The 22,959-nt window shown below is 40.3% G+C and overlaps 1 protein-coding gene across 1 annotated transcript in view; it reads right to left on the bottom strand.

Annotated features, from left to right (window-relative positions):
* Positions 1 to 3,910: 3,910 nt before the first annotated feature.
* serinc5 (serine incorporator 5) overlaps positions 3,911 to 22,959 on the bottom strand; it is an 88,981-nt gene continuing 69,932 nt past the window's right edge. Inside the window, exons 7-12 of the mRNA XM_073048206.1 lie at positions 21,301 to 21,396; positions 21,074 to 21,200; positions 19,305 to 19,374; positions 13,983 to 14,022; positions 10,730 to 10,877; positions 3,911 to 8,269 (exon numbers count right to left, since the gene is read on the bottom strand). Of these exons, the coding sequence (XP_072904307.1) occupies positions 8,122 to 8,269; positions 10,730 to 10,877; positions 13,983 to 14,022; positions 19,305 to 19,374; positions 21,074 to 21,200; positions 21,301 to 21,396 (629 nt within the window). The 3' untranslated portion in view covers positions 3,911 to 8,121. The remainder of the gene's footprint in view (positions 8,270 to 10,729; positions 10,878 to 13,982; positions 14,023 to 19,304; positions 19,375 to 21,073; positions 21,201 to 21,300; positions 21,397 to 22,959) is intronic.

The raw sequence follows: 22,959 nt of genomic DNA, 5'->3' as shown, positions 1-22,959 counted from the left end.
GAACTCCTGCAAATTTACCCATGTACCCAAAACATTTTAGTGCCTCCTTCAATAATCTGTAATCCAAACCTTACCTGACCTGTACCAAATTACAGAACCTCAATTGTACTCTAATCTTGCAAGGTCAATATTCAACTTGAGAATATTTTGCCTGTTCTTGTTACATTTGACTTCCAGTTTCAAAAAATCTCCTTTGTTCACATACTACAAGCTGGTGGCCAATGAAGCAGTAGGTTGACATCTCATCTCTAACACAGGAGGCAGATTTAAAACAAATTGCTGGGAAAGACTTGTTGCAATTCCATTTGTATCTTCGACAGCACGGAGTGCTCATTCAGTGAAATAAAGTGGCATGTAAAAGTCTGGGCACCCCTGGTCAAAATTTCTGATACTGTGAATAGCTAACAGAGTAAAAGATGACCTGATTTCCAAACGGCATAAAGTTAAAGATGACACATTTCTTTAATATTTTAAGCAAGATTACTTTTTTTATTTCCATCTTTTACAGTTTCAAAATAACAAAAAAGTAAAAGGGCCCGAAGCAAAAGTTTGGGCACCCTGCATGGTCAGTACTTAGGCAAGTATCACAGCTTGTAAACACCTTCTGTAGCCAATTAAGTCTTTCAATTCTTGTTTGGGGGATTATCGCCCATTCTTCCTTGCAAAAAGCTTCTAGTTCTGTGAGATTCTTGGGCCATCTTGCATGCACTGCTCTTTTGAGGTCTATCCACAGATTTTCGATGATGTTTAGGTTGGGGAACTGTGAGGGCCATGGCAAAACCTTCAGCTTGTGCTTCTTGATGTAGTCCATTGTGGATTTTGAGGTCTGTTTAGGATCATTATCCTGTTGTAGAAGCCATCCTCTTTTCATCTTCAGCTTTTTTTTAAACAGACGGTATGATGTTTACTTCCAGAATTTGTTGTTATTTAATTGAATTCATTCTTCCTTCTACTAGTGAAATGTTCCCCAAGCCACTGGCTGCAACACAAGCCTAAAGCATGATTGATCCACCCCCGTGCTTAACAGTTGGATAGGTGCTCTTTTCATGAAATTCTGCACCCTTTTTTCTCCAAACTTACCTTTGCTCATTGTGGCCAAAAAGTTCTATTTTAACTTCATCAGTCCACAGAAATTGTTTCCCAAATGCTTCAGGCTTATTTAGATGTTCCTTTGCAAACTACCTACGCTGAATTTTGTGGTGAGGATGAAGGAAAGGTTTTCTTCTGATGACTCTTCTATGAAGGTCATATTTGTGCAAGTGTTGCTACACAGTAGAACAGTGCACCACCACTCCAGAGTCTGCTAAATCTTCCTGAACGTCTTTTGCAGTCAAACAGGGATTTTGATTTGCCTTTCTAGCAATCCTATCAGCGGTTTTCTTGGTCTTCCAGACCTCAACTTGACCTCCACTGTTCCTGTTAACTGCCATTTCTTAATTACATTACGAACTGAGGAAACGGCCACTTGAAAACGCTTTGCTATCTTCTGATAGCCTTCTCCAGCTTTGTGGGCATCACTTATTTGAATTTTCAGAGTGCTATGCAGCTGCTTAGAGGAGCCCATGGCTGCTGACTGTTGGGACAAGGTTTGAGGAGTCAGGATATTTATAAAGCTTTGAAATTTGCATCACTTGGCCTTTCCTAAAGATGTCTATGAACAAGCCATAGCCTTAACAAGCTAATTAAGGTCCGAGACCTTGTTAAAAGTTATCTGAGAGCTCAAATCTCTTGGGATGCGCAAACTTTTGCATGGTGCTCCTATCCTGCCCCCCCCCCCCCGCCCACTCTAAAATTGTACAAAACAAAAATAATACACTAATCTTGCTTAAAATGTTGAAAAGAATGTTTCATCTTTAACTTTATGACTTCTGGAGATCAGTTCATCTTCTACTCATTTAACTATTCACAGTAACAGAAATTTTGACCAGTGGTGCCCAAAAGTTTGCATGCCACTGTATAGTGTAGGACAACAATTTTATAATTTACAGCCGAAAAATGAAGATCCTCAAGTAAACATTAGAAAATAAATATCCAAGGCAAGTCCCTGGGGAATGTAGACTGCTTTTCATATCTCAGGAAAAACTGTAAATAAAGTGTTTCTTCAGAAATGCTAAGTTGACCTTACAATAAACTCGACTATTAAACTGGGGTGGGTGGGCGGGGTTAGAAACCGGCTCAAGGGACCTAGTAGCCTACTCGTAAGTTATATTTGTACATCCTTAGAAACATGCAATACCTTCTTTATCATCTCCATTCGGCATTGAAATGTAGGCAGAAGAATACATTTGCTACCAATTCATTCTTGCCAGATAATCAATCTTCATCACACCACAGTTCTCTTCTCGTATTTCAAGGTTTGAAATCCCCCGTTAATCTCGAGTGAGTGACTGGGGTGGGGCAAAAGCAGGGTGTGTGTGCTGTTTGAGTGAACAGTTCCCAGTCCAGGACCTTGCTACAGATCAAGACAGGCCAGGCAGTTCAAGGCCAGATAATTTTCTTTATAGACACCTGTCCACCACTCAGTTTTGTGATCACCATGAATGATATCAGAATTTATGTATTAAGATTGCTTGTGGCAGCTAAATAAAAAGAATCTCTTCAAGTTCCATGGATGGAAAACATTAATAAACACAAGATTGTATTCAAGGAACAGAATACAAACAATATCTGCCAGTTATCTATTTCAAACGTTGATTACAAGGAGGCAAAGCAGATTCTGTGAAGGCCAACAAGCGAGTAAAAAAGTCGACTTCTCCAAACCTTTGTGAGAAAGTACTTTAAATTAAGGGTTGAAGGAGATTTGTCACCACTCCAGCAAATTTCTAGTTCCATCATCTAGTATGGAGGGGCCACTGTACAGCTTCAGAGGGCTGCAATCTCACTCAGCTCCAGCACTGAGAACATCTTCAAAAGGCAATGCCTCAAAAAAAAGGTGACATCCATCATTAATGGCCTCCATCACACAGGATATGCCCTCTGATTACTATCAAAGAGGGCATACAGGAGCCTGAAGAGACACACAACATTTTAGGAACAGCTTCTACCCCACCTCCATTAATTTCCGAATCGACAGTATAGACTACTTCACTATTTTTGCTCTCTTTTTCACAACTTTTTTTAAATTTCATGTAGTTGTTTAAATTTCTTACTGCAATTTGTGTATTGCACTGTACTGCTGCTGCAAAACAACAAATTTCACAACTCATGTCAGTGATATTAAACCTGAATCTGATTTGGCATTTAGCTTTACCAGCACAATTCAAAACAAGATGTACCCAGAAATTCCTGCCCTGTGTTTCATACTCAACCAGACTTCTCAAGCATATTCAGTGTGGATCACTGCAAGAACAAAGAGCTTTTCTTCCCCTTGGCCTGCAGCAGAAATAATTCCAGGTGATTGCAAGAAAAAGGCCGAATCACTCTGCAAACATGCACTTGCACCTCTGGCTCACAGGATCCTGGGACTTCAGTACACAATCAACACCTTGGTACAATACTGGAGTAGCTTTTAGATGACCTTTGCCTTCTGAATGAATGTGTAGAAAAGGAGGTCCTCAACCACCTTCTCAGGGCAAATAGCGATGAGCAAAAAATGATATCCTTGCCAGCACTGAATAAGTTTGGTAAATTTAAAATGTGTGCTGCTAACAGTATTGGCCAATGTTTTAGATTCATATTCATTAACTGTCAGTTAACACCCAAAATAGATGATTTGCACATCCGCTGCATAGAAACTGAGCACTATAAAATTAGAGACATAGACCACTGGAGCACTATTAATCTACCAAGTCCCATCAACCTATTACCTTTCCTAAAAGACTAACTACTGTCCAAAAAGCACTTTAATCATGTAGCACTTTGGGATGTCATAGAGTCATTAAAGCTGAAATAAAAATACAAGTCTCTGAAATTAAGGTCACAGAAGTTTATTAAAACAATAAAATCAAGAATGGAAAACTTAGATTAGTGTCACATACTGTGGGGTTCTTAACACACTTCAAAATAACATTTCAGAGAGAAAGTTTGATTTATTGAGTATTTTAATAAAAAAAACAATGTGCACTTGTAAGATAGAAAGCCAAACCAGCATTATATTGGAAATTGTAGATAAATTATTGTGTATATAATCCTCACACAAAAAAACATTGAAGGTAAAATTGGTTGTATTGCCAGGTATAACTTGTGTCTCCACTGCCAGCACCCATTTCCATGAAGTGTGCACTTAAGTAGAATCAAGCATTTGAGGGCAGATGAAACCTCAGCTTTAATTTAAGCATCATTTAAAGTGACAATAAACAACAGTCACAAAAGGTGCTGTAGAATCATCATATCAAAAGAGACGTCATTTTTTTTGTTTTGACAATTTTAAAAAACCTCTCCCACAGCTCTTAAAAAAAATTATGCAGTTGCTTTAACAAAAGGTATTCTTTAAAGTTCATGTTTTCATTCTTATTGGTGCAGACTGCTACTTCAGGCCAGAGCCCATGGTTCATTTGTTTTAAAAAATCTGAATGCCATCAACTGCACAAGGTCATAAGATGGCATTTTACAGTGCACGAGGAGAGGAGATATGGCAATAGGGAAAATACAAAAGATTCCAACATATAAAACATACAAGTCTTAAACAGGTAGGCATGTCAATATTAGCACCAGTACTGGAAGAAGAAGAAAATAACAGGAAGTAATACTTTACAACAACTGCTTTAGATCACAGTCCATCAACATTTGTATTCAAGGGGATTAAAATACCACTTAGTTGAGTTCATATAATTTAATGTGAAAATTATTGGTATCTGATTTTTAAAAACACACACACACATTGTTCAGCATGGCCAGTTTCTAGGCAATATTTCTACAAACTTGAGCACAAGAGATTCCACAACCTTCAACTCCCAACTGCTTATTCTCCTTCATAGATGCCACCTGACCTGTCCCTCCAGCATTGTGCGTGTGATCTCTTATAAACTTGGCCTTATCCAGCGCCATACATCAAGATATCAAACTCCAAATTATATACGTTTATCCACATACTGTAAAAAGTTGTGACTTTGCATAAACAAACATCCATTGAAGGCAAAACCTATAAACTAAATTTTTAAGTTTTCAATTATACTTAAAATATGCTACCAACTGTGCCTCGGAAAATACAGGGAATTCAGATATTCTTGTTGTCACTTTGTAATAGTCCCACAAATGGTTCAAACTCAGCAACCAACTTGCAGCTTCTTTTTGAAAACTGCCAGAGTTTTGACTATTTACTTAGCATTTAATGAGTTACCAAATGTTTTCAGTAGGTCAGTATCACAGTATTTAGCCTCTACACATCAAGTTAACTCTTTCTGGAACTGGAAAGAGTTTCAAAAATCATAGTTATCACTAACCATTAATGCTACTGTAAAGTTGACATCAGACTACTGAGGTAAATAAAGCATTTCAGATTTATTTTGGGATCATAATAAGACATTTTGACCATTTTGCATCCAATCCCTTCCAACAATCCCTATGCACATACACTGACAAAAGAGAGGTTAAAAACTAAAATTCTGTCCTAATCTACATGCTGAATTCCAGTTTGTCAGTATCATCATGGCTCTTCCACTTGGCAGACTGATGTATAAGCTTCTAGAGTTAAATCATTCTGCCAGTTACAGCTCTTATTGTGCAAGCTTTGTACAAAATAGATTTTAGCAAATCTTGATAGCGTTCATATTTCCACTAACCCGCTGCTTCACCTTCAGATTGGACAAGTGGCACAATCATCCTGAACTCTTACTTTCTTATCATCTTTTGCTCAAAATACCCGTAACAGTCAACTATTACCTTACTTCCTATTACGAACTAGTACTTCCGTCTTTACATTGCCCACTTCACTTCTTTCTAGCAATTCCCCATTCTGGTTTATTTAGATAGGCTGCAAATACTAGTCATTGAAGCTTTTCTTCTTGGTTTAGTGTAACCTTAAAAGAAAAAAAGTCAAATACCAAAGGAACAATGCAGTGGTATCAAGCACAAGCTGCGAATGCCAATTTGGCTCAGAGATGCCAGAGGAGTTTAAACCAAGAAGCAGGCAAGTTTTTAAAAAAAAATATTAACGAATACCAACACAAATATTTAAAATGGTTTAAAATACCAGCACAGTTACTAGTTGGCTAAAATGGAAATTAATTGGCTGAACTTTGCCAAGCATTTGGCAAATGGCAGCAGATACATGCTTCCAGTAGTGTTATATATATTTTACAGCCACATATTTGGCCTCAGAACCAGCTTTAAGCTTGGCAATCATATCACTAATTAAATTTGTTCATCTTATAAAGATACAAAATGTTGCATCAATATTAATTTTAAAAACTACATTAAATAAATACACAAGAGTACCCGCTTCAAAACACTTCATACAATCAATGCAATTTAGCTTCTTCATATCTTAAAGGTGATGCAACTCTGATTTTGCCCATCTATATACATTTCCACATTCGCTTTCTGTTCTATTGACAATTTGTAATACAAGGGGCCACAATGCTTTAATCCCAACTGGTGCACGATAAAATTTGCACAGGACTCTCCTGCTACTGATTAGCAAAGAAAATTTTCAAGGAAAGGCGTGGCAGGCAATGGGATCCAAACAAAGGAGACACAGGCATTACATACAAGTTGATTCTATGAAAACCAACCCCACTTCTCCCCTATATATTTCAATTAACTTCGTAGGGACATCAACTTTTTCCATACTACTTTACATCAACTATACAATGAAATAATTTTAAATGGATTTAATATTTTCAGTTTTATTTTTCCACTAAACTTTAAAACTTCCAGTCACAAAACTGTCCAAACCTTAACCTGCTTCTGCAAAGGGTGAGGCAAAGTGTGACTCATTATGGTTTACATATAGGAAACAGACCTATTTTAAGATTGGGTCCAACTCAAAGCTGGGAACCACTAGGATACCTTTGATGAGAACTGCTAGGTTTATTAAAGCCCACTGAATATAGAACAAACTTTAGACTGCTGGTTCTTTAAGGCTGTTGTAGCTGGAAGTGATAGTGGGGAAAAGCTCTCAGTAACTACTAAATACTCACAATGACATGTGTCTTAAATAGCCTCTGACTACCAAATTCAGCTCCTGGCCTTCGCGTGAGACTTGGCTACTAAGCCCGGCAAAACCATTTCTACTGACAGGAGAACGGGCAAAGGCACATTACTGGCACCTTATAATGAGTTGTTTCCATCAGGCGGGGCTCGTCAGCCGTGGCTGGCAGCTCATCTAGGAGAAGGTAAACTGACCTCAAACCTCCACTGCCTTGCAGCTATACCCATTCATGGGGAAGCCTTCGCGAGTAAATCCCCAGGAAAAACGTGGAGCTGGAGTCCCTAAGCCAGTCCTATGTTGAGTTCAATGCTGACCAGCCAGTCCTGCAACAGCATTGGTGCCAGATTGGATCAGTCTCTGCCGTTCCTTTGGATTCATCAGCTGCATGGAGAGGAAGAGCCCGCAACTTGGCAACAGCTTGTTCTCCATTTTGTACTTCCCCTTCTCGCATATCACAGACAGCTGGAACACAACATCCATGGTCGACCCCAACCAACAGAGGGCCTCATTTAGGCAGTTTAGGAGACAAATATGCTGCATATATCCAGGTTGTTGAACGTCTAGGTTAATTCTGCCAAACTGATTTGTTTGCCTACTACAAGCTCAGTATAAACCAGCAGTATTCATGCGAGCACATTAGCAAGTTTTGTCATTAAGCATCCAGCTCACCCCTGTGCAACTGAACTGCTGCCGCACTATCAGAATCATGCTCCCCAGGCAAGTTTCTTGTTACCACTGATTGATCTCAGAATAGGTTAAAATGTTGGCATAACGTTGTGGGCCGGAGAATCTGTGCTGTAATGTTCTATGAGAGGAACTCCATTTAGATGTGGAATACTACCCCTGTAGAACTGTAGGAATGTAACTTAACATAGATCATTATTGACAGAGGCCCTAACAGTACACACAGAGGCCATATCAGAGAATAGTACAGGGCAGGTCAATTAACGATAAAAGAAAACAGGACAGGTTATGTAACATGACAAGGTGGAATAGGACTGTGGGAGTCTGGAGTTCTGGAATACAAAATGTTACACAAAAAATTCACGCTTAGGACAGCACAGGGGAGCAACAAGGGTCCATAAAAACAACAAGATGCAAATCCAACAGGAAGCCATTTTAATCCAAAAGTTGGATGAGTTTCCAAATGCAAATGTCTCCAGTGCAACAGACTCGTACCTGTGAAGAGCGGAAAAAAAACTTATTTAAAAAATAGTCATTAATTACTTTCATGCCTCTTAAGCGACTTCGGCAGTCTCAGAAAACATCCTCCCGTTCGATATACACTCAGTGGCCACTTTATTAGGTACACCTGCCCGTTAAGGCAAATATCGTATCCGCTAATCATGTGGCAGCAATTCATTGCATAAAAGCATGCAGACATGGTCAAGAGTTCAGTTGTTATTCAGACCGAACATTGGAATGGGGAAGAATTACGTTCCAAGTGATTTTGACCATGGAAAGATAGATGGTGCCAGATGAGGAGATTTGAGTATCTTAGAAACTACTGATCTCCTGGGATTTTCATGCACAGCAGTCCCTAGAGTTTACAGAGAATGGTGCAAAAAAAAAAATCCAGTGAGCAGCAATTCTGTGGGTGAAAGTGCCTTGTTAATGAGGGAGGTGAGAGGAGAATAGTTAGACTGGTTCAAGCTGACAGGAAGGTGACAGTTATAACAGCAGTGTGCAGAAGAGTATCTCTGAATGCACAACATGTCAAATCTTGAAGTGGATGGGCAGCAGATTACAAATGTACACCTAATAAAATGGTCACTGGATGTGCATTTCCACTATTTCAGATCAGAAGTTTCTGAAATCTAGGCAAAGGGCCAAATAACCTCCTCCCATTGTGTAAAATTCTAGTTTTTCCTTAATTCATTATCTAAGTAAATTAAATCTTTTGCAACAAATTTCTTCCTATCAGTCGTGTTAGTGATGAAGGCAACAAATCAATCATGCTAGTGATGAACGTCAATCAAGTATTACTGGGAGAGATCAAATAAAGAGACATAACCCTGGGTACATTGACCATGAATGTTCACCACAGCCCAAAAGAGGCTCCAATAGGTGCATAAACGTCCATGCAGAAACTGCAGATCTCTTTCCCGGCTGGCTACCAATTGTGGAGCAAGAATAAATAGTGAATAGGGTGTTACTAGGCTTCAATGTACAGGGTTGAGCACCCCTTAATCAAATTGCGTAGGGCTAAGTATTTTGGATTTAAGATTTTTTCTCAGACGATTATGCAGCACTAAACACTACAACTACATCAGGTCTGGAAAACACAAGGGGGAGGGTACATCATCGTCAACATCATTGTGAGGACAAACATCAGAAGCAGTTGAGGGACCTGGAAGTGGATGCTCTTGGGATGAGGAGGTACTGTGCCAGGCAAGTTTTTTTTAAATGAATGTTTCTTCCAGTGTCCTAGGCCTCATTAACAAGGGCAATAATCTTTGATTTTATAGAATGACACAATTTCTTGTACTGTTACGAATGTACACTGCTCTAGCCCTTCAATAAGACATATTTTCATCATTTTGTCTATGGGCAACTTTTCTACTGTATTAACAAATCATCTTTATTATTTGTGATCAGCAGACAAATCTTTAAAAACAATGCCCTGCCTTTTCATCAATTTCTGCAACCAGCATGCTGAATATTCGCAACTGCCTTCAATTTTCAATTTGTCGTAATAGATCTTTGCTTGATTTCATGATCAGCATATGTTCACTCCGACGCAGATGAATCCACTCATTCAATACACCAGCGAGATCTTCATTTTTCGCTTTACGCAGCTTTTCATAACTTCTGCTTAGTACTTTCAGTATGGAACTTTAACAGTCTATCCTTCTGTTTCTTCAAGTCGTACACAGTCATCGTTCCAAATCCATACTGCTCTGTCAGATGCTTCACACTTACTCTGCTCTCAGGTTTTCCCAACAATTCCACTTTGTGTTATAAACATAAAAGAGAGGAAGCATTTCACTATTACCCACAGTGATTACTGTGCGTTTTGTGCTCATTCTCCTCTCTGCTGTGAAGATATTGTTGAAAATTGCTCTTTTTTTGCCATTTTGAACAATGTCTTCAAAGCACAGAGCAGAGAATAAGCACAAAACACAGGGTAAGTGCTGTGAGTGATGCACAAAGGTCTGGCTCTGATGCCTGCTGCAGACAAACTGCCGCCAACAGGGTCCCACTCCGGGTATGTGAGGTCACTTCTCAGAACTGTCTCTGGTGCGCAACAGCCTGGGAACCTTCTGGAATTTTCCATTTGTGGAGTCATTTCAGCACTCAAATAAAATTTCTGATTTCTGATGTTTTCTGGGGTTTTCAGGGGTGCTCAACCTGTATTTTGATTCAAGCTAGTTAAATGGAAGGAGAACTCATTTGATCAGAACTGGAAGTGATCAGTTCACTCATTTCTAATCATATATCTAAAGCAGTGAATGACAGATCTGCCCCGACGGTTCGCTAGGTTTGTTCTGGGTGAGATAGGGGTGTAAAGGTGTTTAATGTCCCATCTGATCCTTAATGAAACTATATACAACAAATGCCACGGGAAACCAGTAATGCATTGTATAAAGGGATTTTTGTAATTGCTTATAATGCAGAAACTGAGCACAGTTCACTTACTCAAACCAGTTTGTCAACGTCATCATGACATACAGGGATCCAAGAAAAAAGATAAAGTGGAAGAAGGAGTAACTGTACACGACGGCATGTTTCTCATTGTGGACCACCTTCTGGGTTCCCTTTTCATCGCCATCTGTTTCATAGTTACCTGCCACATGAAGGTCAAGAGAAATTGAACTTCATAAATCACACTTGCTGCACAAAATAAATACCAATATGTTCCGATGTACATGTGACAAATAAATCTGAATCCCAACCTGATCTGTTTGGATAGCTTGCAAACAAAAGCTTTTCACTGTAACACACACACACACACACACACACACACACACAAAATGCCAGATTTGCAACATCGACAGATTTTCTCGTTTGTGCTGTTCCACTGTATCTTGGTGCATGTGACAATAATAAGCCAATTACCAAAGCACTAAAACGACACAGATTCATAGAGCAAATTCCTATCCCTAAACTATCACCCATTTGAAATTACGGAGTCCCACTGCAACTCTAAAGTGGATCTGCAACAAGGAACACTAACTAGTGGGTTACCGGCTACAGTGTTCAATCCCGGGTCGCAGATGGGAGTTTCAAATAAAGGTGACAAAAGAGTCTGAAGTGAGGAATCAGAACAAAACCAAGGAAAAATGATTACTAAGCTATCCTTCGACATTGCTACCTGGCTGACCAAATCCTGGAGTGGTTCAACCTCCATCCTGGATCATTTGTAAACTCAATTTTTGGGGAATGGGGTTTGCTGGAGAGCAAGCACCATCTCCGAAGGGAAAAAATAGTGTATAAAAATTCTATTTATTTTGCATATATGCCACAACTTATTCAACGTGGCATAAATTCCAAAGAGTTGGGTTGTGGCAAACTGAAAATTTTAGAAGAAACATAGCTGTTAAAAATACTGCAACTCGTGATGCTTCCAATAAATTAGGAGTATCTATAAATGGGTTTCCCACTGAAAAATATAGCTCAATGGAATGGGAAAATTAGTTTATATTTCAATGTTTATAAGTTACGCTGACAAGCCTAGTGTGACTAGACCTCATAGCTTATAATGTAGAGAATGGAGGGATATAGCCTGTATTCAGAACAGAAAGGATTCATTTAACTAGGCATCAGTAGATTAAAAAGGTTAGAAACATAGAAAACCTACAGCACAATACAGGCCCTTCAGCCCATAATGCTGTGCTAAACATGTACTTACTTTAGAAATGACCTAGGGTTTACTCTTGGCTCTTTAACCCAGTCTCACTGTTGATGATGGCCAATACACCATATGCCTTCTTAACCACAATCAACCTGCGCAGGAGCTTTGAGTGTCCTGTGGACTCGGACCCCAAGGTCCCTCTGATCCTCCACACTGCTAAGAGTCTTACCATTAATACTATATTCTATCATTATGTTTGACCTACCAAAATGAACCACCTCACACTTATCTGGGTGGAACTCCATCTGCCACTTCTCAGCCCAGTTTTGCATCCAATCAATGTCCCACTGTAACCTCTGACAGCCCTCCACACTGTTCACAACACCCCCAACCTTTGCGTCAACAGCAAATTTACTAACCCACCTGTCCACTTCCTCATCCAGGTCATTTATAAAACTCACAAAGAAAAGGGGTCCCAGAACAGATCCCTGAGGCACATCACTGGTCACTGACCTCCATGCAGATTATGACTCATCTGCAACCACTCTTTGCCTTCTGTGGGCAACAGACAGACATACTTTACTGATCCCAAGGGAAATTGGGTTTCGTTACAGTCACACCAACCAAAAATAGCGTAGTGTGGATTCAGAAGCCAGTTCTGAATCCACAAAGCAAGGTCCCCTTGGATCCTATGCCTCCTTACTTTCTCAATAAGCCTTGCATGGGGTACCTTGTCAACTGCCTTGCTGAAATCCTTATACACTACATCTACTGCTCTTCCTTCATCAATCTACTTAGTCACATCCTCAAGAAATTCAATCAGCCTCGTAAGGTACGACCTGCCTTTGACAAAGCCATGCTGACTATTCCTAATCATATTATACCTCTCCAAATGTTCATAAATCCTGCCTCTCAAGATCTTCTCCATCAACTTACCAACCACTGAAGTATGACTCACTGGCCTATAATTTCTTGGGCTATCTCTACTCCCTTTCTTGAATAAAGGAACAACATCTGCAGCCCTCCAACCCTCCAGAACCTCTCCCATCCCCATTGATGATGCAAAGATCATCGCCAAAGGCTCAACAATCTCCTCCCTCGCCTCCCATAGTAACCTGGAGAATATCTTGTCAGGTCCTGGTAACATCCAACTTGTTGCTTTCCAAAAGCTCCAACACATCCTTTAATGTCTACATGCTCAAGCGTTTCAGTCCACTGTAAGTCATCCCTACAATCGTCAAGGTCCTTCTCCCTCTCAAACCCGATCAAGAATCTATCAACGTTTGCCTTAAATATACCAAATGATTTGTCCTCTTGTTGTCTGTGGCAATGAATTCCACAGATTCATCAACCTTTGGCTAAAGAAATTCCTCCTCTTCTTTGTTCTAAAGGGACGTTCTCCTTTTCTGAGGCTGTACCCTCTGTTTCCAGAGGAAACATCCTCTCCATGTCCACTCTATCTAGGCCTTTCAATATTTGATAGGCTTCAAAGAAGACCACCGCCCTCATTCTTCTATACTCCAGCAAGTACAGGTCCAGAGCCATCAAACACTCCTCATTCATAATCACTTTCATGATGAACAAGTTTTAAAAATACCCAAAAATGCAGCCTTCTTGCCATCCCAAAATAATTGCAAGATCCACATAAATAATGGAGCGACTGATCAACACCTGCACTGTACTGGAAATGGTCTGTAACCTAATGCAATCTGCTTAAACACCAGACCTAGAAATGGACCACCCACTGGTTATTTTTCATCACTACACTTTACACATTCTGTTTGAATGTTTAACCGCAAGCAAAGCATTTCATCAAAAAGCAGTCTAAATAAATTCTCAGGAGGGGGGGAATAAAGGAATGACCAGGAGATAATTTATAGTGGGAGGTTGAAATGGTCGTGGACATGAATAAGAAGGTAGGTGACACTGCATGTGTTGCTCTTGATACAGAGGTGAGATATTCACTTTCACTGCCTTTCTGGGAACAGAAATATTTCCTTGCCATAAACCAGGCGACTGGCCTGGCCTGCCCTCCCTACACCACTACCACTCCCAGCTCCAGTGTCCGTTCCACAGTAATGGAGGCTAGAAACTTGCCTTCTTCATCTGGTAAAAAACAGAAGCAGCACCGAGCTTCCTGTAAAACAAAAAGAAGTCACGTTGAATGCAACATTTAGAAAGCAGGGCTCTTGTTGTGTAGAACCAATTAATTCATACACAAAACCTTTTTTGTTATCTTGTCACATGGGTATGTCAGAGATTTATGTAATTCTCTGACCAAGAGAAACATAGAAAATAGGTGCAGGAGTAGGCCATTCGGGCCTTCGAGCCTGCACCGCTATTCAGTATGATCGTGGCTGATCATCCAACTCAGAACCCTGTACCTGCTTTCTCTCCATACCCCCTGATCCCTTTAGCCACAAGGGCCATATCTAACTCCCTCTTAAATATAGCCAATGAACCGGCCTCAACTGTTTCCTGTGGCAGAGAATTCCACAGATTCACCACTCTCTGTGTGAAGAAGTTTTTCCTCATCTCAGTCCTAAAAGGCTTCCCCTTTGTCCTTAAACTGTGACCCCTCGTGCTGGACTTCCCCAACATCGGAAACAATCTTCCTGCATCTAGCCTGTCCAATCCCTTTAGAATTTTATACGTTTCAATAAGATCCCCACCTCAATCTTCTAAATTCCAGTGAGTATAAGCCTAGTCGATCCAGTCTTTCTTCATATGAAAGTCCTGCCATCCCAGGAATCAATCTGGTGAATCTTCTTTGTACTCCCTCTACTGCAAGAATGTCTTTCCTCAGATTAGGGGACCAAAACTGCACACAATACTCTAGGTGCGATCTCACCAAGGCCTAGTACAACTGCAGTAGAACCTCCCTGCTCCTGTATTCAAATCCTTTTGCTATGAATGCCAACATACCATTTGCTTTTTTCACCGCCTGCTGTACCTGCATGCCCACCCTTCAATGACTGGTGTACAATGACACCCAGGTCTCATTGCACCTCCCCTTTTCCTAATCGGCCACCGATCAGATAATAGTCTGTTTTCCTGTTCTTGCAACCAAAGTGGATAACCTCACATTTATCCACATTAAATTGCATCTGCCATGAATTTGCCCACTCACCTAACCTATCCAAGTCACCCTGCATCCTCTTAGCATCCTCCTCACAGCTAACACCGCCACCCAGCTTCGTGTCATACGCGAACTTGGAGATGCTGCATTTAATTCCCTCATCTAAATCATTAATATATATTGTAAACAACTGGGGCCCCAGCACTGAGCCTTGCGGTACCCCACTAGTCACTGCCTGCCATTCTGCAAAGGTCCCGTTTACTCCCACTCTTTGCTTCCTGTCTGCCAACCAATTCTCTATCCACATCAATACCATACCCCCAAACAGAGTGCTTTAAGTTTGCACACTAATCTCCCGTGTGGGACCTTGTCAAAAGCCTTTTGAAAATCTAAATATACTACATCCACTGGCTCTCCCCTATCCACTCTACTAGCTACATCTTCAAAAAATTCTATAAGATTCGTCAGACATGATTTTCCTTTCACAAATCCATGCTGACTTTGTCTGATGATTTCACCTCTTTCCAAATGTGCTGTTATCACTTCTTTGATAACCGACTCTAGCATTTTCCCCACCACCGATGTCAGACTAACCGGTCTATAATTCCCCGGTTTCTCTCTCCCTCCTTTTTTTTTTTTTAAAAGTGGGGTTACATTAGCCACCTCCAATCCTCAGGAACTAATCCAGAATCTAAGGAGTTTTGAAAAATTATCACTAATTATCACTATTTCTTGGGCTACTTCCTTAAGCACTCTGGGATGCAGACCATCTGGCCCTAGGGATTTATCTGCCTTTAATCCCTTCAATTTACCTAACACCACTTCCCTACTAACATGTATTTCCCTCAGTTCCTCCATCTCACGAGACCCTCGGTCCCTTACTATTTCCGGAAGATTATTTATGTCCTCCTTAGTGAAGACAGAACCAAAGTAGTTATTCAATCGGTCTGCCATGTCTTTGTTCCCTATGATCAATTCACCTGTTTCTGACTGTAAAGGACCTACATTTGTCTTGACCAATCTTTTTCTTTTCACGTATCTATAAAAGCTTTTACAGTCAGTTTTTATGCTCCCTGCCAGCTTTCTCTCATAATCTTTTTTCCCTTTCCTAATTAAGCCCTTTGTCCTCCTCTGCTGATCTCTTAATTTCTCTCAGTCCTCAGGTGTGCCGCTTTTTTTTGCTAATTTATATGTTTCTTCTTTGGACTTGATACTATCCCTAATTTCCCTTGTCAGCCACGGGTGCACTACCATCCCTGGTTTATTCTTTTGCCACACTGGGATGAACAATTGTTGTAGTTCATCCATGCGATCTTTAAATGCTTGCCATTGCATATCCACCGTCAACCCTTGAAGTATCATTTGCCAGTCTATCTTAGCTAATTCACGTCTCATACCTTCAAAGTTACCCTTCTTTAAGTTCAGAACCTTTGTTTCTGAATTAACTATGTCACTCTCCATCTTAATGAAGAATTCCACCATATTATGGTCACTCTTACCCAAGGGGCCTCGCACGACAAGATTGCTAACTAACCCTTCCTCATTGCTCAATACCCAATCTAGAATGGCCTGCTCTCTAGTTGGTTCCTAGACATGTTGGTTCAGAAAACCACCCCGCATACATTCCAAGAAATCCTCTTCCTCAGCACCCTTATCAATTTGGTTCACCCAATCTATATGTAGATTGAAGTCACCCATTATAACTACTGTTCCTTTTTTGCACGCATTTCTAATTTCCTGTTTAATGCCGTCCCCAACCTCACTACTACTGTTAGGTGGCCTGTACACAACTCCCATCAGCGTTTTCTGCCCCTTAGTGTTATGCAGCTGTACCCATATCGATTCCACATCCTCCAGGCTAATGTCCTTCCTTTCTATTGCGTTAATCTCTTCTCTAACCAGCAATGCTACCCCACCTCCTTTTCTTTCCTGTCTATCCCTCCTGAATATTGAATATCCCTGAATGTTGAGCTCCCATCCTTGGTCACCCTGGAGCCATGTCTCTGTGATCCCAACTATATCATATTCATTAATAACTATCTACACATTCAATTCATCCACCTTGTCACGAATGCTCCTCGCCTTGACACACAAAGCCTTCAGGCTTGTTTTTACAACACTCTTAGCCCTTATACAATTATGTTGAAAAGTGGCTCTTTTTGCTTTTTGCCCTGGATTTGCCTGCCTGCCACTTTTACTTTTCACCTTACTACTTTTTGCTTCTACCCTCATTTTACACCCCTCTGTCTCTCTGCACTTGTTCCCATCCCCCTGCCACATTAGTTTAAAGCCTCCTGAACAGCAGTAGCAAATGCTCCCCTTAGGACATTGGTTCCAGTCCAGCCCAGGTGCAGACCGCCCTGTTTATACTGGTCCCATCTCCCCCAGAACTGGTTCCAATGCCCCAGAAATTTGAATCCTTCCCCCTTGCACCATTTTTCAAGCCATGTATTCAACTGAAATATCCTCTTATTTCTACTCTGACTAGCACGTGGCACTGGTAGTAATCCAGAGATTATTACCTTTGTGGTCCTACTTTTTAGTTTATCTCCTAACTCCCTAAATTCACCTTGTAGGACCTCATCCCGTTTTTTACCTATATCGTTGGTACCTACGTGCACCACGACCACTGGCTGTTCACCCTCCCATTCCAGAATGTCCTGCAGCCGCTCAGAGACATCCTTGACCCTTGCACCAGGGAGGCAACATACCATCCTGGAGTCTCATTTCCGGCCGCAGAAACGCCTATCTATTCCCCTTACAATCGAATCCCTTATCACTATAAGAGAAGGTCTAAGAGAAGAATCTTAGACCCATAAGAAAAGCATTACAGACATTTTCGTGACTATGACCCTTATCCACATCCATCCTCAAAACCACAATCCCCCAAAAGTTCTTAGTGCCTACATTTTGAACTGCGAAGTAAACAAGAACAGATTGCTAGAGTTCAGCACTATGACAAAGAGTTATGGCAGTAGCTGCAATGATTGCAGCCATTCAGGAAGGCAACCCATAACTATCCCCAGAATAGAAACATAGAAAACCTACAGCACAAAACTGTGCCGAACATGTCCTTACCTGAGAAATTACCTAGGGTTACCCATAACCCTCCATTTTCTGAGCTCCATATACCTGTCCAGGGGTCTCTCATATCCACCTCCACCACCATCGCCAGCAGCCCATTCCACACACTCACCACTCTCTGCATAAAACATTTAACCCTAATATCTCCTCTGTACCTACTTCCAAGCACCTTAAAACTGTGCCCTCTCGGGCTAGCCATTTCAGTTCTGGGAAAAAGCTTCTGACTATCCACACCACCAATGCCTCTCATCTTATACAGAATAAGAGCCTGTCTTTATATAGGTTACAGCAAACCAGAACCAGTTGATAATGAGCTCCACTTTCACACTGTAATCATCTCCAGTGTTAGTATATAACAAAAATAAATGATATAGCCCTTTATTCAAACATACTTCAAGTGACTGTAATGACAGGATTATTGCTTGAATGCCACTGCTGACAAGTTGCTCCACACTGCAGACTTTATTGTGCAAATGTTGAGTACTTTACACCCCATCCATGGTGTGCCACAGCAGCTGCAGTTTCAACAAACTAATCTCACCCGGTCTGTTTGAATGCCTTCAGAGAAGTTTATACCAAAATACTATGTACACATAAAATTAAATATTTTCCACCTAGTCCTCAAGGTAAATATTTTATAGGGAACAGGCTAATAAATTCCATCAAAATAATGTCAATGATTCTTTTTAAAACACACAGCAATACTAGATTGTCACCATAAACTTGTCCAGAATATATTTTTTAACAGTACAAGTTTACACAGAGGAAACAGTAAAGTGGACTATTTTTCAGAGTTAAACATTTTTCTGAACCAATTCACTTTTAAGACAAGCAAAGGAGAACAAATTAAATTGAACTCACTTTGGCCCCACTTGCTAAAATTTGGTTAAAAACCAGGTGGTCTTTAGACAAATTTTTCTAAAGTAAAGCAAACAGCTTATTTTTAAACCAAAATCTCCTAGTGTTTGCCATTATAATTTCAATACAGGATACCTTTCTAAACATGTCAAAAATCCAGTTTTAGTATTTTAACAGGAGCTTATGTTCTGTTGGATTAAAACCTTAGCTCCACTAAATGGGTGGTGCATTCCTCTGTAAATATTAACCATATAAAAAAATATGCCAGGCATAAAGTATGTATACTGAGAAAGAAAATGAATCAGTGTTGGAACATTCAACTAGCAACAAACTAAAATCAACTGATGCACTGCCTAAGACTTGTTATTTTTACTTTGGCTAATGAAATAAATACTCACAGTTGGTTTAGCAGCTGAGGTGCTGCTCACCCCCAGGGTTATTGAGCTGGTACGTGTTGTAGAAGTTAGACTAAAAATGTGAATGGAAAAAAAAAGGCATTAAAAACTGGAGCTGCTCAAAGAACTATTTGGAAAGCACACTTGGGAGACCATTTATTATAAATATCAACAGACCAAAGTGTTTCCCACCCATCCACTCTGATTGGCTACAAGGGCATCAATAGATTAAGAATAAAATGTTTTGCCATTCATCCATGTTATAGAGCCATACAGCATGGAAATAGGACCTTCAGCCCATCTGGGCTATGCTAACCACAGCATCTTCCCAACTGGGCGAGCTGCCCACATTTCAGCCCAGAGCTCTCCAAGTCCTCACCCTTTCACATGCCTCTCCAATGTTGCATTTGTCCTGGCCTCAATCACCTCCTCTGGCAGTTCATTCCAGGTACTTACTATCTTACATGTAAAGATGCTATTCCTCAGGTCTTTAAATCTCTCTTCTCTTATTAGTTAGGCCACACTTGGAGTACTGTGTCCAGTTCTGGTCGCCTCACTATAGGAAGGATGTGGAAGCATTGGAAAGGGTACAGAGGAGATTTACCAGGATGCTGCCTGGTTTAGAGAGTATGGATTATGATCAGAGATTAAGGGAGCTAGGGCTTTACTCTTTGGAGAGAAGGAGGATGAGAGGAGACATGATAGAGGTGTACAAGATATTAAGAGGAATAGACAGAGTGGACAGCCAGCACCTCTTCCCCAGGGCACCACTGCTCAGTACAAGAGGACATGGCTTTAAGGTAAGGGGAGGGAAGTTCAAGGGGGATATTAGAGGAAGGTTTTTCACTCAGAGAGTGGTTGGTGCGTGGAATGCACTGCCTGAGTCAGTGGTGGAGGCAGATACACTAGTGAAGTTTAAGAGACTACTAGACAGGTATATGGAGGAATTTAAGGTAGGGAGTTATATGGGAGGCAGGGTTTGAGGGTTGGCACAACATTGTGGGACGAAGGGCCTGTACTGTCCTATGTTCTATGTTCTTATCTTGTATCTATATCTTCTAGTTTTGGACTCCCCAACCTTGAGGAACAGACTGAGTCACCCTGTTGATCTCAGCTAGATCCTGTCTAATGCCTTCAAAGCTGACCTACTCCAGTTCATGACTGTAACCCGTGCTTTTAGTATGCATGTATGTATTTATTTATTTATTTGGGTTCTCTTTATCTCATTTTAGAACGTGTGTGAAGATCTGATCACATTTTAGATCATATTCATGCAGAAACAGAGAAAATTCTACAAGATTCATAAACTTTCTAGCACCACTGTAAATTCTGGAAGATTCTCCCAAATCCTCCTTCCCTCCCTTAAAATAATCCTAAGCTTTTTCTCTTGGGTCAAGTCTCTGGTTGTCTGTGCCATTATACCCTTATGTGACCTGCCTGATAATGTTCCTAGTGTGTTCCTCTATATTAAAAGTTCTGTATAAATGGAAACAGCTGTTGTGGTAAAAAGCGGCTTCCCTGCTGTATGGGTGTTGCTTTGTGTCTTGATCGACCCTCCATATCTTTAAGTGTCCTGTTAATGAAACACCCCTCTAAGTTCAAGTTCTGGCTAAACGGCAAGAGATGCTGGAATGCAAATGTGGTCGTGCTTGAAGCTGGCAGCCAGCAGAGCTCGAATATTGCTGAATATTAAGGCGATCAGTCCCAGGACTATAACACCATCCAGATGTTAGCTTATTTGCTCTGAAAAGCAAAGTGCGGGATCAACATACCAGGCATACAGGACACAGCCATACATGATTATGGCTCCCAGCACAGACACAAGCTTGTCATCTGTTTGAAGACCATTGCCCAGGAGTTGTGGAATGCATATTGTGGTGTTGATTCCATCCTTCATAACTGATGAGAAATTAAAAACATTCAGTTCCTTTAAATGTCACAGACAACTATTTTAAAGCAGGATTTGCAACAATCTTTTTTTGCCAGAATGTATGCTTACTATATTCTGCAGGTGTGTTGGCCAGTGACGAGAAAGTGAGATACATCACGTAACAGCTGATTACTCCAGACTGCAGGAGACCTGAGTTTGGCTGATCTGAAACAGAAAGCAAAAACAGCACTTTTTTAAAAAAAGGAGTTACTAGTAACAAGTGGTTAATTTGTAAAACAAAGCAGCTTTCATTATCTAAAACAAAATCCTATTCAAAATTGCCATCTGCTCACAGTTGCACTGGAGTTGGAGACGTGTATGTAAATTCATAGCATTTTTAATTAACTTACAATCCACTAATGAGGCAGTGCTAATAAATAGACGTGCCGAGAAAACGCCAAGGTAACCACCACCAAAAGTACAAGTAGCAGTAAGATCCAGCCTTCAATCTCTCAATACATTTTATGAGCTTAGATGTTATAGGGCTCAGATTTTACAGCAAGAATAATCCAAATCATAACTGTTCTTCAGCAAACTTGTTGACCTTCATTTTGTCTTTTAATTCAATCAAATATTTCAAAATTCAGTGGGTGTTAAACAAGATAGCAGCTGCTGAAATCTCTCACGGCCAATGGCCGACAGTTATGACAGCAAATACAATGAGAAGTTCTTGCCACATAAATAACTAGACTTCCAAAAGGGAATTTTCCTTGTCTGTCGTCATTGCTTTTGCAGCCCACAGCAAAATTTGGCACCAGCAGCTTCACCAAGCCATCTGATCAGATAATAAAAGTGACTAAAAATAAAAGTACTTAAAGTGCTGCTTGGCTATGCAAAGACTCCAGTAGGCCTTTGCCACTAAACAAAATGCACAATTAGTGAAAGAAGATTTGACAATTTCCAATTTATTTAATGATTTTGTACAAAGGTTATGTTAAGTGGAAAAAAAAGTTCTTCAACAAAAAAAAGTATTTGAGAAAATGTGAATGCATACTAAGTGTGTGGAGATTCAAGGCCTAAGTAAATTCAGTTGTTTGATTTTAAAGTCAAAACTGTACTGGAAAATTTTGAGCATAAAATACAACCAATTTGCAATATTGATCATTCAATTCATAGGCCATGGAATCTCTGTTCCTCTTTTTGGAAGTGAAACAAACAGTTAAGTCCAAGCTTCAATAGTCATCTGTGCTGAAACGGAAGTAAAGCACATGTCATCAATAACTAGTTATCTGGGCTACAAAAACAGGAAAAAATAACAAACCACAGATCTCCTAAATCAGAAAAAAAATACCTAATTTTGCACTGTGAGGCTCTAGGTAAAGTGTAATTCTCTCAGCAAAAGTATCGTGATTTGATTATCTGCATTTACTGACAGAGCTCAAACACAGATAGCTGTCCCCCAGAGATCAGAGGGGGAAGCTTTGAACCATGTTACAGCCCACAGGTGTAACTCCCTTAAGGAGAGTGAGTTGAAGGTGAACAGTGTGGGCAGGAGGAGAATGCTGGAGGCACAGGAAGACCAAATAGTTGGGCGTTTGCAGGTGGGATGCTTTTGCATACCATCTACTCTTTCTGTAGCTTGAAAAAAAATTAAGTATTCTTATTTCCAAACTTGTGAAAAAAATCCATTCATACACTGCATTATTATGGGTGACCATGCTTGCCTCAGCCTTAATAGTATCAGAAAGCATACATAATTAGATATATTCATCCTCTTAGACATTCCCT

Source organism: Hemitrygon akajei, chromosome 6, assembly GCF_048418815.1.
Source record: "Hemitrygon akajei chromosome 6, sHemAka1.3, whole genome shotgun sequence".
NCBI classification, from domain to species: Eukaryota; Metazoa; Chordata; class Chondrichthyes; order Myliobatiformes; family Dasyatidae; genus Hemitrygon; species Hemitrygon akajei.
This window is presented reverse-complemented; position numbering and strand designations above follow the sequence as displayed.